Source organism: Polyodon spathula, chromosome 6, assembly GCF_017654505.1.
Source record: "Polyodon spathula isolate WHYD16114869_AA chromosome 6, ASM1765450v1, whole genome shotgun sequence".
Lineage (NCBI taxonomy): Eukaryota > Metazoa > Chordata > Actinopteri > Acipenseriformes > Polyodontidae > Polyodon > Polyodon spathula.
The window spans coordinates 1,571,742-1,589,011 of record NC_054539.1 but is presented as its reverse complement, the minus strand read 5'-3'; the positions used below and the strand labels follow the sequence as shown (position 1 = coordinate 1,589,011).

At 39.3% G+C, this 17,270-nt stretch overlaps 1 protein-coding gene across 1 annotated transcript in view; it reads right to left on the bottom strand.

The window, feature by feature from the left end:
* The window catches only part of camkmt (calmodulin-lysine N-methyltransferase), a 186,522-nt gene that overhangs the window by 167,360 nt on the left and 1,892 nt on the right, over positions 1 to 17,270 (bottom strand). Inside the window, exon 3 of the mRNA XM_041251730.1 lies at positions 14,683 to 14,747. Within this exon, the coding sequence (XP_041107664.1) occupies positions 14,683 to 14,747 (65 nt within the window). The remainder of the gene's footprint in view (positions 1 to 14,682; positions 14,748 to 17,270) is intronic.

The following is a 17,270-nucleotide window of genomic DNA, read 5'->3' as shown; positions in this document are numbered from 1 at the left end:
AATACATTCTACCATTGAAACACGTTCCACCACAAAATACATTCTACCATTGAAACACGTTCCACCACAAAATACATTCTACCACCGAAACACATTCCAGAATAAAATACATTCTACCATTGAAACACGTTCCACCACAAAATACATTCTACCAATGGAAACAGCTAGGTAAGGCCATTCTGTGGATGCATTGGGTTTTCATTTCTGATTTAAGATTGCCAAACTACAAGCGCTAGAACACAAAGGGGTCATACTCATGCCTGTATATGGTCATTCTGCTTAGGCAGGAAAGGAGTAAAGGGAACAAGAAGTGAGATTGTATACTTCTGTTGAAACATTGAGACTGTGAAAAATGACTCTGCATAGGTACTTTATTTAAGGTTTGATGTCGTCAACTGGTCAAACTACAAAAAATGCTTGTAAATAAAAAGCAGAGGACAGCCCTTTTTCAGGTAGAGAATGTCTGTCTTTGTGTAGAGGTCCGTGGGAGGAGCAATACATTTAACATGTCCTCAGCACGTAGATATGCTGCTATTTTCTGAGCATTCATGGCTATACGTGGCTTATGTAGAGAGTGTATTACTTTGTGAAGCAGTTTTTCGAGATTTACGATTATACTGTAAATACAAAAATACAGTATAATCGTAAATCTCAAAAAACTACTCACTTCTAAATCTTTTGTAGTAATTTTTGTATTACTTTAGTACAAATACATGTTAACTTGGATTCATATGTTGTTTTTTTCTGACTTTATGTGAACGAAAAAACACACATTTGCCCGTTTTCCCATTGGAAATAGTGATATTTTGAAATATCACTGTCCTGGTCACAAAAGCAAAGTTTGTGGGGAATAATAGCCATTTTCTATACTTTTGAGGCATAAGCAATTAGGAAATAACACTTACTACCCAGGAACAAAAATTGTGTTACATAGTGTAATGAATGAGTATCTAATGGCCCGTTAAAGAGGGATAGCTGTCAGAGCATCTGTAGTGGCATTAATCATTTGTAGAATGACACCACAGAGGTAAATGTTGTCATCTTTTGACTTGTCAGTGGTGAAGCAGTATGCACTGCAGTGCTATCATACCTAACCAGGAGGAATGCATATGGAATATTCTCTAAATCCACTGTGTTGACGTTGTTGTATTGGGATGGCAATGTTTGACTAATGTTTTTTTTCAGGGCATTACAGAGGTATTATAGTAATATCACACTTAAGTCTTATTTACATGGCATGCAAGGAACATCTGCCTAGCTTAACGTATCCCCCTAGCTGAACTGTTTTCATAAGCCTTTTTCTATCGGAATGGATCATGCCGACTATTACACCCAAGCTGCCATAAACATTGTTCAGCGCTTGACGGGTTTCAGGGCATTACAAATCCAAAACTAGCCTGCAAATGCCATGCTTGACTCTTTTTTTGGATTCCTGCCCAGTAATAAATGATACACAGTGCTTTGAGGACCGCACTCCCATCCAAGAATTTAATCAGATTAATGATGTATTTGTTTTTAAATATCACGATGTACATTAAGCTTAAAAACAGCTCATTTGGATATGCAATGGTTGCTAGGCAAATCATTCATTGCCAAAATTGCCAAAAAACAAGGACCAGGGGTCACAAATGGAGTTTAGAAAAAGGGGCATTCAGAACAGAAAATAGGAGACACTTTTTTACACAGAGAATTGTGAGGGTCTGGAATCAACTCCCCAGTAATGTTGTTGAAGCTGACACCCTGGGATCCTTCAAGAAGCTGCTTGATGAGATTTTGGGATCAATAAGCTACTAACAACCAAACGAGCAAGATGGGCCGAATGGCCTCCTCTCGTTTGTAAACTTTCTTATGTTCTTATGTTCTTATGTTCTTAAAATACACAGGTGCAATGCTGTGTGTGTTAAGGTGCACACTATATATCTGTCATTGCAGGGACAGACTGTGGAAACTAAAACCCAATACAAGTGTGTTGATCCTCCAAATAATTCTCATCATCACAAAGTAGCTGCACTCACTAAACCAATAAAGCTAGAAGCTGCAAACAGTTGTTTGCTTGACTTCTTTCTTCTAGTTCACGTATTGCTGGGTGAAACAGTGTATCTGCCCAACTAGCTCCAGAGCTAATGAGCCATTCTGCCACTGTTCCAGTAACTTTCATTTTGCTGTACAACCAGGGCAACTCAACAAACGAACAATAATACCACTAATATTACTACTAATTATAGCACCGATAATCCATTATTAAACAGAAGGCAAGTGCATGTGTGTCAGTTTTATCATAGTGGAAACAAATAGCAGTAGTACAGTAGTTTACAGGACTGGATTGTTTTATAAAATGACTGACATGCTGGAATGCAGATTTAACAAACTCATGGGCTCTTTATCCAGGACCTGTTGGCATAGAAGGCAGACAGTGCAACAAAGGTACCAAGCAAAAAAAAAAAAAAAACACACAAGTTACTTTCTCATTAACCCACATTATTACCCGTCTTACAATGATGTCTGCCCTGCCGCATATCCCTTTAAAAAAATAATTAATTTCCTTCCCTAATTCCATCTCATTTTCCCTAGTTAATTCCTTGCTGCTGGGTATGCCGCCCCTGTGAGCTTTTTTCCACTGGTCATTTACTTTTCACAGTGTAACCATACTATTTGGAGGGAAATAAATCGGCCCCCAATTCTGCTCAGGGTAGTTCAGAGATCGGGGTTTCAGACTATTTCTCCAGCATCTTTGAGGGCCTTGAATTGAAGCTTTATTGAGCAGAGTAAGCTATAAACAAAATCCTCTCGGGGGCCAGGGAGAAGCAATACAACCAATTCCCTTTAATTAAATCAAAAGACTGGATCTCGAGGGCTGAGTGGAGCATTAAAACATTCGCAACAAAACGGGAAGTGAGAGGGGCTGAGGGCTGCAATTGCTACTGTCCACAAAACTGGAGGGGGGTCGGGGCATTGACCACATTCTAAAGCACTGCACTGTTTGCACTCTGAGGAGGGTTTTCATCCTCCCCACCATCACTGTAATTATCATTAGTGCCTTCTCAAACGTTCCACTTGAATTTTCAAATGACCGTGCAACAGAAGAAAACAAACACTCCACACACACACACAGACACACAGACAGCATACCTGGAAATCTGTAGCGCAGACACCCCTGCTTCCAGAGATCGTGAAAAAAAACACAGAGTGCAGGGAACCTGACAGAAGGGTTACTTTTAACAGAGGGATGTTTACTTAGTAAAGATGCCAAGCCTGGTAACGTGCGCTTGCTGTATTTAGGAATTCTGATATACAGTACTGTGTATATGTGTGTGTGTGTGTGTGTGTGTGTGTGTGTTATTACTTTCTTCTCCACGATTTAGGCATGATAATTAGTCCCATTATCGTCTTAAAATAATGATTATCCATACTGGAAAAACATCTAGCGTTACTGGGTGGACTGCCACAAAGCTCAGATATGCACAGTCAACTTTAATCAACCAATCAATTAATCAGTCAATAAATCCACCATCTGATATTTCATGCCAACCCAAAGAGCAGAGCAAAGATGCACTCAGGCTGAACAGAGATGTCTGGATTTGATTTTTCTTTTATTCTACACTATTACTTCTATTAAGTCTGCAATGAGGGGCCATTCATTCGGCAAAACAACTACTGTAAATGCCCTGGCACCAGAAGTTTGGAGTCTGAATACTAACGCTGCCACTAACCCTGCTTTGGATAATCTCAACTTTTACAACAGTGATGAGCTGAAACATACTCCAAAATCATCTTCGCACAGTTTATTTTGGAACATATTGAATTTCACCTCAAACATATTGAATTTGACCTGAAACATATTGAATGCATGAATTAGCGACCCAGCACAGCGCTGGTGTTATCTTAGCCAGGTTCCTAAAATGGTAGATTCTTGTGACTCCTGTTGAGTCAGGATGCAAAACAACCCAAAGTTTGGTAGAAAAGATGCAAGGCGGCTTCAGATAGACAGTGGCTAGTTTCTACTGCCAGGGTTTAAACTTCCAAGTATAACACTACACTTCATGGGAATACATTTTCCTAAACAGTGCCAAGGGTAGAATTTCAAACACTTTGGGACAGTTGGTGTTCAAATAATCTGGGTTCGGTAATATAGTTCTCGATTTTTCTTTTTTTTTTTTTTTTTTTATTTCAAAATAATGAACAATTTACTTTTTATAATCTGCATGTTATTTGGTGATGAGGAACTGTGCTATTCTAAGTCAAAGCTATTTAAGCATTTGGTTGAAGGAAAGGCCTGATCCTCTGTTCAATTAGGTTAAGTCACTCGTAGAAAACACTCCCTCATCCCTCATTTTATTTAGTTATCTTTCTTCAGCTCTGGATCAACATGGCATTAGTGCAACCCGGGACCAAAGAGCCAACAGAATAAAAAAGGCTTATCCCTAACCATCGGACCTCACTGTCACCTGTGCATTCCACTCAATAGCACAAGCCATTGCTGCAGAATGCCACTCCTGTCAAGGTTGGGTTACTGGAACACTGCTTGTTGTTAATGTTGCAGATAAGGTTGTTAAGTTTTCGTTTAATTTGTAAACATACATATTCTGTAATCGTGGGAGGAAGAGCTTTGGTAGGCAAGGCTATCTGACCAGTTATGTGTGAACCATTACACTTCAGTGAGAGCACGTCCTTCTTATAGGAACAAAAAGGAAATAAACAATTGTGCTGTGCATTTTACAGAAGAAAACAAGCCACTGGCATGTTTTAAAATCCACACACAAGAACTAATATTTTTGGTGCATTTCAGTTTTACAAAAATGAATATTGGACACATCTGAACAGAGGGACAGTTGTCAGTAGCGGGCGAATTCCAGTGTTTATCCCAGGAGGTGCCGCTATATTGAAACATCAGCGATAATTACTTGCCACCAATACAAAGGTACTGTAAACAAAGACTGAAACTGCCTCAGTTCCTCAGTAAAGCTATTGTCTAACAGGATATAATTAGTATTATGTGAGTTTAAGATTAGCATAATGATGCTAACAGGAGAGCTAGGGGACCGTGGGGGGTACATCTCCACACAAACACACCTCCTGCACTAGGCTGGAATTCACTAGCACAGCAGGTGAGACGCATTGTCTTGCCCCCGTTGCCTATAAACAAACAAGCCTGTTTGTGGCCTGTCAGTGTGGTGACAGCACGCCCAGTGGCCAGGCCAGGAACTTTCACAGATTTTATCTGTGGTGGGGTGGGGGGTGTAGTGCTCTGGGTCTTAACTGATTGAGGCCAGGCTGGAGCAGATAGGCCAGGCAATTCACAGATAATGCATTCAAGTCTTTATTATTTGTCAGAAGCCAACCAAAACATAACTCCCACCCCACAAAAAAAGGTTAGTGGGTGTACTCCGATCTTACGACCAAGACAGATGCCTCTTTACCAGTCCATGTAGGACAAAGGCTAGCCCAGCAGGTGTCCATTTTGAAACAGTCCCTGCTGATTTCGTCTCCCTAGTATACTGGAGAGCCAGCACAATGACCCCTGTGGTGTTCCCCAGCTAAGAACATCCAAACCACACAGCCAGGACTGTGCTCCCCGGACTGAGACTCACCCTGCATACCCTTTATAAAATAAACAGAGGGTGTTTGGTTTTTAAGGGTCTGGCCGACACAAGGATTTTAAAGTGTTAACGTGGTGCACCCGTAACATTAACACTTTCTGTTGGAAAAAAATGCAGTTCAAACAGTTGGTCAGGCTTTGGTTTAGAAAAGCATACATTGTGAACATATAACCAAGCTTTATAATCCAAGTCTGTGGAAGAGTGACATTTGAGTGACACATTAGAGTGACACATTGCTAGCAGCCAAATGAATGAAGGGATCAAAACCGCATTAAGAAAGTATCTATCTGCCCCATTTTCCAAAAGAAACAAATTACAGAGGCATTTACGGAGGATCTTAGTTAAAGGAGTCAAAGCTTTCCTTTTTGAGGTTGTAAAGGGGTTTGCCTGCAAAGTCATTATTGAACCGATGAAGTCTGAGCCTAAACAATGTTCTTATTGCATATAAGGAGGCTCAGCATAATGTAATGTGTTCAATTAGAAGCAGCGCAAACAGCAAACTGAAATGCCAAGCAAAGACTTTCCTGAATATCATTGTCAATGGAAGCCTATTATCAACAGAAATACAACAAAAGGGGAGCATAAAGCCATGTAAAGAAAATAAATGCTCCTTTACAAAATAAGAGGAACAAACATACTCATTAATCCATATTGTGTGCTCAAATTGTCTGCGTTTCGTCAGCCAGGAGTAAATCCCATTTAACAACCCTAAGCTCCCTGCTTTGTGTATTGTACAGATGATTTAGGCCTGTGGGTTATTCTATAGCAAATCCTCCTTAAATAGAAAAAAAAACTAATAATTTGAAATAATCTGATACAGTCACAAAAACTGAAATATAAAAATTGTTGGTCTGAATTGCTTACATTTTTACTGTCTTACAGATGCACAATGGTTTCATCTAGTCTAGGCCCGACACACTTTCCTTGCAACAGTTACAACATCAAAAAGCATTCAGCCGCCAAAGGCATTCAGGAAACTACAGGCAAGTTTCCACTTTGTATACAAAAAATAGAAAAGGTTAACAGCATGCAGTTAATAGTAGTAAAATACAACCACCCCTGGTTATATCGCCCCTCACTATACTGTGGATTCGGATATATCGCGGTCCTATATCTATCTATCTATCTATCTATCTATCTATCTATCTATCTATCTATCTATCTATCTATCTATCTATCTATCTATATATATATATATATATATATATATATATATATATATATATATATATATATATATATGTCTTAGCTGCAATATACATTGGCACTTAGAATTACTGTTCATTTTGTTTCATACTGCACATCACAAACAACAATCTACAAAACAATTAAAAACAAAGCATTGATATTGTACTGTTATCATATACACACGCGTTGCACAATAACACAAAACAAATTAAATATCTACTTGCTGAAGCGGTTTTTATTTTAGTCAGTGAGGTGTTCACGTGTGGCAGCAATGCACTAGCAAAAGCCACAAGGCAGTGACGTCAGCTCCCTAGCAACAAGCCTCCTATGTTGTGAATGGATTATTGAAATGCAGCGGGTTTTTGCATTTGTGAAAGGAGAGGAAGACTCATGAAATTACCTTCCATCATACAAATTAAAATGGTGTGTTACTCTTTATATGGAGAATGAGAAAAAGCAAGTTGCATAGAGGATTTATACTGGACTCGGAAGCCTCCGATAAAACGAGGGAGGGGTTGTGCAGTATTTGTTAGCCTATTTGTTTTTCTATGGGTCTCTCGCTACATCGCAGCCCTCAATATAATGCAGATTTAGTTTGGACCCCGACACCCACGATATATCGAGTGGGTGGTGTATTTATATTAATAACTTATATTTATATTTACAGAGATAAAATGTGCTGCCTTTTAAATATTCAGAGGAGTGCATTACTGCACTGATAAATAAAACAATAGAAAAATAAGGTGTTCATGATCTACTTAATTTGGAGTGTGGATTACCTTAAACCACATATTGGTGCACTAATCTACAGTGAGCATGTGTCCATCATTTATGAATAGGTGAAAAAGAATAGAATACATGGGGTTTTAGCAGGTACCATCATTAGGTGGACTTACTAGACAGAGGATGGAGGGGCGGGGCAGGTACTGAATGAACATTCCAAACAAGAAAAGCTCCAAACCGCTGAGTACCTTTTGAGCTATCTAGGCCTATTAATGCATGCGATCAATTAAGTGCTTGAAGGGGTGATTTGGCAAACCTGCACACTGACCCTGGTTTTAGGCACAGGGCAAGCAGAATGACCCTCTCACTGCATAATCCGGCAGAGCATCCAGATAGTTATCTTTCTGCTATCTGAAACCAAAGCCGTATTTGCACAGGCATGTTAAGTTTAGAGTCAAAGGCTGGGCAAGCGTGATATGGGGGTCAAAGGTAAGTGTAAAGATTGCCCTATGTCAGGCTGCTAAAGCCTCCTGTTACTATTACAAAATCTCAATGGTGAACAATAGTGAGCAGGAGCTGGACAATTATTCCGCCTGATCGCCTCTCCGGTGGCTCTTGTTACAAAGTATTCATTCATGTGCTGTTGCATTCCTCTAAGAGATTAACTTTCAGCACTCTGCTATAATTTATCGTGGAACCTCAAATTAGGTATTCCAAAACGTCAATCCAGTCACATTGAAATGCACCTTGGAAAAGCAGCATCAAACCCCTGCTGTTTTTTATACCACGCAAAACGGTAAATGTCCAAATAAATGTGATAATGCTTTATTTCGGACAGTTACCTGTAAATCTCAAGAATAACCACTGAATTCACTGAATGTCTCGCTTTCACACATTGTAAGGCTTCAGGAGTTCTGTGTAAATGTAAGTGCCACAAGAGTCTACTCCATTGTGCAGTGTATGTGTATATTATATATATATATATATATATATATATATATATATATATATATATATATATATATATATATATATTTGTGTGTGTGTGTCACTGTGATGTTTTGTGTCATAACCAAAGTGTGATTTTCTGTTGAAAAAACAAAGGTCCTAAATTATTTAATTTGCATTTAACAGAATGTTATTTTTCATCAAACTGCTACGTACTTGGAGTACAATATCCTTTAACACCATAGTGAATTGTTTTATATGCGCATTTACCAGAATGTCGGTTATTCTACATAAGTGGATCACAATACTGTTCAGCTCCATGCTGAATTGCTCAATTATGCAATAAATGTCTGGAAAGCAATCTATTCTTCATAATTTCACACATTTACCAATAAACTTTGGTACGGGACAGTGCCTGCACAGTCTGTATACAGTATCCCCAAATAAAGGAAAATACATCTAATAACTCAAAGATCTTACGCAGGGTTCAGTGGGAATGTTGCTAATGCAAAACGAGGCAAGAACATGTATTTGAAAGCCTTGGTTTGCACTCGTTTAAGAATACAAGCAACCTAAACTATCCCAAGATATTCATGCATTCCCACTAACTACCAGACAAAGCTGGGATATTTAAAGTACAGCCACTTTGGTATTTAATCTTTACACACAGAACAGAGTGCAGACTGATAGACTGACAGCAGACAACATGGAAGACATGGCTTGGGGATGGTGTTTTAGTGCAGACAATGTACTTCTTTCCAAACACAAACATATTACTTTTACATTACAAGCTGTCAGATTACAAAGCACCCCCCACCACTCCCTTCTCCCACTCGAGTCCATCTGTGTGTACCGCTTGGTAAAATACAGCCGCAGAGACACAACGCATTAGTTCATGTGTCCTCTGTGTTGGGAGGGGTGACCAGCCTGTATCACTGCGCTGTATTGGTATCAAGCTGCAGGGCTGAGAAATGTTTATGAGAAAATGAGCACAGCCATTCAATTACCCTTTGTGTTTTGCTGAAAGGCAAAAGGCTGAGAGATGATTTTGGAGGCAAGAAGTTCCATCCTTGCCGAAGATGGCATTTTACCAAGCAGCAGGGGCTCCGAGGATAGAGGAGTACAGTGACTCCAGTTCCTGACATTAATACCGTTCAGACTTAAAGACCAGTTTGCAGACAAGAAAAGACGCCAACCTTTCCCAGAGGCAAAAGCATGGAATTACAATATTGAAAATGTTACAGCATTTTTTTCTTTTTGTTTGTTTTTTGGGTTATTTTTTTCAAAATATAATGTGTTATATTTACTGGCTCAATAAACACTACATCATCTCAAAGTTACATCTGTACAGTATCATTATCATTGTGAAATATTGTAATAAAAAATGTGATTTTATCATAATATGGCAGACACAGCAAAATCTTTTGTGGTGGGGGGGGGGGGGGGCTTTGGGTGGCATAATGGGTTAACTGTGCAGCAAAATTCAGATTTGATTTGACTTTCCCTTTCAATGAAACAACAAAATCTGTTAAAATTTAAAACATAAGTAAAAAATAAGTGTGTTTTTACAATGTAACGATTACCCAGAAGCCTTTGGAACTCACTCCTGAGTCGCATGGTTAATCTAGTTGTCACCCATGATTCTTAGCAACCAAGAAATCAGAAGGCACTATCTTGGAGCAAGCAGAAAACAGATCTTCACACCAAGTTCCAGCAACATAAAATTATATATATATATATATATATATATATATATATATATATATATATATATATATATATATATATATAGGACTTGTAGCCTATAGTCGGTAGTCCTCAAACTTCGAGATTGAGTCTGTGTCCGAGTCTCGGGTGTCGAGACCGAGTCAGACTTATCTGGGTCCGAATCAGAGTCATTGGGATCCGAATCCGAGTCCAAGTCATCAGGGTCCGAGTCACAATCATTTGTCCTATCATCACTATCATCCTTGACTTTGAGTCTCAAGTCAGAGTCAGAGCCTTTGAAACAAACTCAAATTAATTTTCACTAAACTAGTGGTAGCAGTAGGGGAACAGTTTACCTAACAGACATTGTCCGACATACCACAGGAAAAAACGCAAAAATTATTTTTATAAATATACAAATACAAAAAAAAATTCTAACAAATTACTTTTTTTCCTCATCCACAAAAGCAAAAAACTTTTGCTACAAAAGATTTCCTATAATCATTTTTAGAAGAAATTTCTAGAAATTAAACATTTCTATTGGAATATGTAAACTTTTGACTACATTGAGATTATGAAGTTTACATTTATATATTGTAGCACAGCAGGGAGGGGATTAAAATGCTAACTGCCAAATACATGTGCAATTGTGTGTTATTGTTATTGTTAATGTAACTGTTAATTATCAACTGTACCTGGCAGTTATTGTAAATTAAAGCCAGGTGCAGAGTTTAAAAGGAAAACTGTTCTAGGCTGCTGAGTAGAAGGAAGCAGAAGAGGTGTACCCTGTTTCTTGAGCAGTCATGACTGCGAGTACTATGTGTTTTTTCTTGTTTTATGCCAGGTAAACAGCTTAGCCATCTTGGGAGCTGGTCAGGGACCTGTATAAATGTGTAGTTAGCGCTCCGAAGGAGCTAGGCATTTATTCTGTTCGTGTTTATTTTGTATTATTAAACATGCACGTAAGCGCTTAAACCTCCATTTCTGTGGTCAGTTTTTCAAAAACGAACCAACGAACAACTGTGAGTGTGTGTATATATATATATATATATATATATATATATATATATATATATATATATATATATATATATATATATATATATACAGCTCTGGAAAAAATTAAGAGACCACTGCAAATTTTTCTTAAATCAGCATCTCTACATGTATGGCAGCCATTCCATTCCAGTGCCTGTTGAATTCCAACACAGGCACACCTCATTCTACTGAATGAGGTACTGATCAGGGGATCACCTGAACCAAATCTTATTTAACGAGGAAAAGTATAAAAAGACCATAAGGATTGGACCGTAGAGGACTGGAGTAACGTCATCTTCTCTGATGAGTCCAATTTTCAGCTTTGCCCAACACCTGGTCGTCTAATGGTTAGACGGAGACCTGGAGAGGCCTACAAGCCACAGTGTCTCGCACCCACTGTGAAATGTAGTGGAGGATCGGTGATGATCTGGGGGTGCTTCAGCAAGGCTGGAATCGGGCAGATTTGTCTTTGTGAAGGACGCATGAATCAAGCCAAGTACAAGGTTGTCCTGGAAGAAAACTTGCTTCCTTCTGCTCTGACAATGTTCCCCAACTCTGAGGATTGATTTTTCCAGCAGGACAATGCTCCATGACACACAGCCAGGTCAATAAAGGTGTGGATGGAGGACCACCAGATCAAGACCCTGTCATGGCCAGCCCAATCTCCAGACCTAAACCCCATTGAAAACCAGTGGAATGTGATCAAGAGGAAGATGGATGGTCACAAGCCATCAAACAAAGCCGAGCTGCTTGAACTTTAGGCAATTTCATGTTTTGAGTAATATATATATATATATATATATATATATATATATATATATATATATATATATATATATATATATATATATATATATATATATTTGTTTTATTCTGTAAACTAATGACAACACTTCTCCCAAATTCCAAATAAAAATATTGTTATTTAGAGCATTTATTTGCAGAAAATGACAACTGGTCAAAATAACAAAAAAGATGCAGTGTTGTCAGACCTCAAATAATGCAAAGAAAATAAGTTCAGACTCATTTTTAAACAACACAATACTAATGTTTTAACTTAGGAAGAGTTCAGAAATCAATATTTGGTGGAATAACCCTGATTTTCAAGCACAGCTTTCATGCGTCTTGGCATGCTCTCCACCAGTCTCTTTATGCCACTCCTGGTGCAAGTCATTGAACAAAGGATTTAGACAAGGTTAGAAGTAAAGTGCCGTAGATTTAACACAAAATTAGAAGAAAAAAGCAGCACATGCCCTTAAAGCACAGTGGATTTCACTCCCAATATCCAGGTTAACTTGCACGTCTATAATACCAGCTTTCAGTTTGTAATAGCAAGTAAAGTGGTGGTACAAGATCTCGAAGTTTACGCTTACTGCCACTAATCATATCGCAAGCCTGTATCCTCGTGGTGAATCTTTTTATAGCCAGGTATCTGATTGTCTGCATTATTTTCCCATTGTTGGAACAGCAAAAATCTGCTCTGTACTCTTACCACATTAATTCTAGGTCACCTCTTTATTTGTGAAAGCCAAAAAGGAGCTCCATTAACAACCTTCAGCCAGGGACTGGGTAACATGTTTCATTTTAAGTGGCCACCAATTACACATTAAGTGCTACAGAAGGACAAAAGAATAACTACTGCACTCCCATGTAAACATAAGGTAAACATTGTGCTTAAAGCTGCAATATCCCACAATCTATTTTACACTAAAATGTAATTCCTTTGTGTTCCATTCTACAGTTCAGCTCTCTGTGAAAGCCCTTCCACAATGCAGAGGCTCTGCTGATCATACACACCATTCTACAATGCAGAGAGGCTGTACTGATCATACACACCATTCCACAATGCAGAGAGGCTGTGCTGATCATACACACCATTCCACAATGCAGAGAGGCTGTGCTGATCATACACACCATTCCACGATGCAGAGGCTCTGCTGATCATACACACCATTCCACAATGCAGAGAGGCTGTGCTGATCATACAAACTATTCCACAATGCAGAGAGGCTGTGTTGATCATACACACCATTCCATAATGCAGAGAGGCTGTGCTGATCATACACACCATTCCACAATGCAGAGAGGCTGTACTGATCATACACACCATTCCACAATGCAGAGAGGCTGTACTGATCATACACACCATTCCACAATGCAGAGATGCTGTGCTGATCATACACACCATTCCACGATGCAGAGGCTCTGCTGATCATACACACCATTCCACAATGCAGAGAGGCTGTGCTGATCATACACACCATTCCACGATGCAGAGGCTCTGCTGATCATACACACCATTCCACAATGCAGAGAGGCTGTGCTGATCATACACAACACTCCACAATGCAGAGATCCTGTGCTGATCATACACACCATTCCACAATGCAGAGAGGCTGTACTGATCATACACACCATTCCACAATGCAGAGAGGCTGTACTGATCATACACACCACTCCACAATGCAGAGAGGCTCTGCTGATCATACACACCATTCCACAATGCAGAGAGGCTGTACTGATCATACACACCATTCCACAATGTCTCCCTTCCACAACACCATTATCTCTTCCGATCCCACATGTCATTTTTGTATCATATGTGTGAATGTAGTGGGGAACTCATTCCACGTGAAACCCAGAGCTGGCTCCCAGGTAGAATACAGAATTTGCTTTTCTGCCCCACATAACCCCCTTCTATTGTATCACACTTTCATTTTTAGAATTTTTTTTTTTTTTTATCAGCTATTGTATAACAAGTATTTTTTTTATTATTTTTCATTCAGCACTGGATAAAGAGCTCTGAAGAGTTGCCCACACACTCTGACCACAGGAATCTGTCAGTCAAGGACACAGAGCACCAGCCTATTGGGCATTTAATGAAGTCTGCACTTGCTTTAATGCCATGGTGCATTCTTCCTAATGATACATCTTCACCTCACAACCCTGAGTACTCATGCATCTGATAAACTCTCTCTCGAGTCTTTCCACTCATCTCCTGAGCAGTGCTGCCAGCTAGTGGCACAGAGACTCTGATTCGGAGGAGCAGCACACTGCTTCCACATGGACACAGGCAAGGGTGTGGGGTGCTACTGCAGCAGTTTGCAATCACGATACAATACTGAGCTCCTGGGGGCAGTGCTGCTATAAATACACATACTATTGTGTGGATTTGTGCGCAGTTTCATTCTCATGTGAAGAAACAGAAAGATCTCCATTACCTAGAAAGCAAACAGCACAGCAAAACGTACTCACCTGGGGCAACATAATTCAAACTTCAGGAGTTCGTACATGCGTTCAGCCTAAATACAGTGCACCTGTTCTCCGCTGACACACCATTGCATATATACTGTATGGCAGGCTTGGGTGGTTACCATTAATGCTGCACTGTTATAGCTTTGTATATTAAGTTATTTTAAAGGGTCTTGCACACACACAGATGCTCACAAGGCATGTAATGATAGGAATATATAACACTTACAGACATTCCCGGTGTTGTCGAAGCTGGTGAGAACCTCGTCCACTTTTAAAGGTCCAAGGTTATCGCTGGAAAAAACACATCAATAAAAAAAAAATATATATATATATATAGATAGATAGATAGATAGATAGATGAACCTGCTTTATTATGACTGCCATGCAGGCATACTTCGTGATACTAACAGTGAATTAAAGAGCAGTGTTTTAATACTGTACATTTAGTCATTCTTTATATTTAAACAAATGCATATTGTTTAGTACAGGACAAATACGTTTTGTGTCATTAACTGGAGCAAAACAGTTTGTGTCATTATCTAAAAAAAGGCATGAATTGTTGACTGGTCAGAGCTATCAATTAGGCATTGCAAAAGAAAAATGTGGTGACGTTGGTGTTTTGTAACTGAACTGTATCCTGTTAAGACCACCCACACAGCATTTTACAGGCTGCACAACAGCAGGATGTTCCTCTCACGCTCCAGCAGCCCGTTCCTCTCCGCTCCAGCAGCCCGTTCATCTCAACACCAGCAGCCCGTTCATCTCAGCACCAGCAGCCCGTTCCTCTCCGCTCCAGCAAACTGTTCCTCTTTGCTGGTTTGTCTCAGCAGCTCACAACTTATCCCAGCTTCCCGATATCAATCCCCTGATGGTTGCAACATGGAGCTTCTGGTTGGAGGTGATTCTCCTGTCTCCGATGTCCCAGAACACCTGCTGCCATTGAACTTTTGACCCTAGGTCAGAGAACCATCCTGAATGCCATTATCGCAGACCCAGGGTCGTTACAGTATACCACTGTAGACCACAATTCTCAATCAGTTGACTCACAGACTGGGTGTGCTTCTGCTGCCTGCCACAAGGGGGAGATGGCAATGTGCAGAAACCAGCCATCCATTCTACACAGGCAGTGTGTCAAGTCTGACCTGGCAGAGAAGAGGATCCATACATCCTGTAGTGTATGGAGGATTTGGATAGATTACATATACTGTATAACCATGTATTATTCAGGGTGGGCACAGAGTGTGTCCCAGAAAGAAAATGATGCTAGCATTTTTAATCTTTGCAATGAGGTTCAAGCTCTTTATTGCATGCTCCTTGTATCCAGTTAAACAGCTTCTATTTGAACCTGATTTAATTCACAAACTGTTCTGTGTCCGATTTTGTGCCCTAACATTTACAATGCTGTTCACTGTTTTGTTTTTTGTTTTTTTAATTGTAATTAGTTAATAAATATTAACACACCGACTGTCAATAAATCCACCCGGTGGAAAAACACAAGCAATATCAGTATAGAAGAAATTCTGCTATTTAGACCAATAAAGTTGATACTCATGATGTCAAATAAGAGCCCTGTTTGACCATCCTAGGGATAAATCTAAATCTCTGATTAGCTCAAGGTTCTGTCTGGATTGATAACAGCAGAGTTGCTAATGTACAGTGGTGTGCACATATATTAAAACACCTCAAGATTTGTCATTTATATCCTTTATATACCTACCTCTGCGTGTGAGTATTTAATGTTTTCGGTAAGTAATCAGTGATATAGAAACAAACGGCACTTGTGTGAAAACGTTAGACCACTTTGTGCTTTAATTAACCATCTTCTAAAAAGTATCATGCATTTTACATTTGTGTCTGTGTTCCTTTCCTCTTTCTCTTTTAAATGAATTGCATATGTAGCCTATTAAAGTAATCACAGTGGTTTGACTTCACATGCACAACAATCAAAACACCAGAAGCAATGGGGTGTTCTAATAAATCTGCACACTGCTGTACGTGCACTTGTATCTCTGCAAGCATGTGTTACAGAGACCTATTATTTGGCTATTGTTTTTACATGAATTCAGGACATTTGAAACACAAAGATGCTAAACCCAGGTTCCTTTGCTGTATGTGCAGATGGCAGACAGATCACTGAAGTCAGTTTGCAGTACTGTACACAGCACACTAATTAGGTGCCAGGAAGTAGCAGCAACTATATTGTTGTTTTTGTAATATCAGCACATTACAAATGAAAGTATGAAAATACAGCCAATGCCAAATCTTCAACAGAAGAAAAGGAGTAAATGGGGAGCATTGGTATAATAGTTTCATATAATAAAAGCATAGCAACATATAAGCACAGTGAAAGCATGGTAAAGCATAGGAAAGCTTTTAAAAGCCCAGTCATATTGCAAAACATAAAAAATCACGGCCAACCATGTTAATCTATGGTTAATGCAATTAGAACCACAGGAAAAGCAAGGGGAAACTTAAAAATGACAGCGCAATTTCATCAGAGTGAACTTTTATAAGGGATTGCCTGTGCTATTCATAACGGATTGTAATACCTTAATGAGAATTCACTTTCAGCCATTCAAAAACACACAGTATGTGAATCGAACATAAGATACTCCAGCTTTTACTGAGACTTTAATCCAGCCTAAGCGTACACTGACAAACCATCGTACTCTGAGTTCAGGTGTGCTCAATGAAAGTCTGGTATTATATTACTTACACTGACAAACCATCGTACTCTGAGTTCAGGTGTGCTCAATGAAAGTCTGGTATTGCTCAAACCGCTCTACAGCAGGAATCTAATTCCATTCCTGCAGC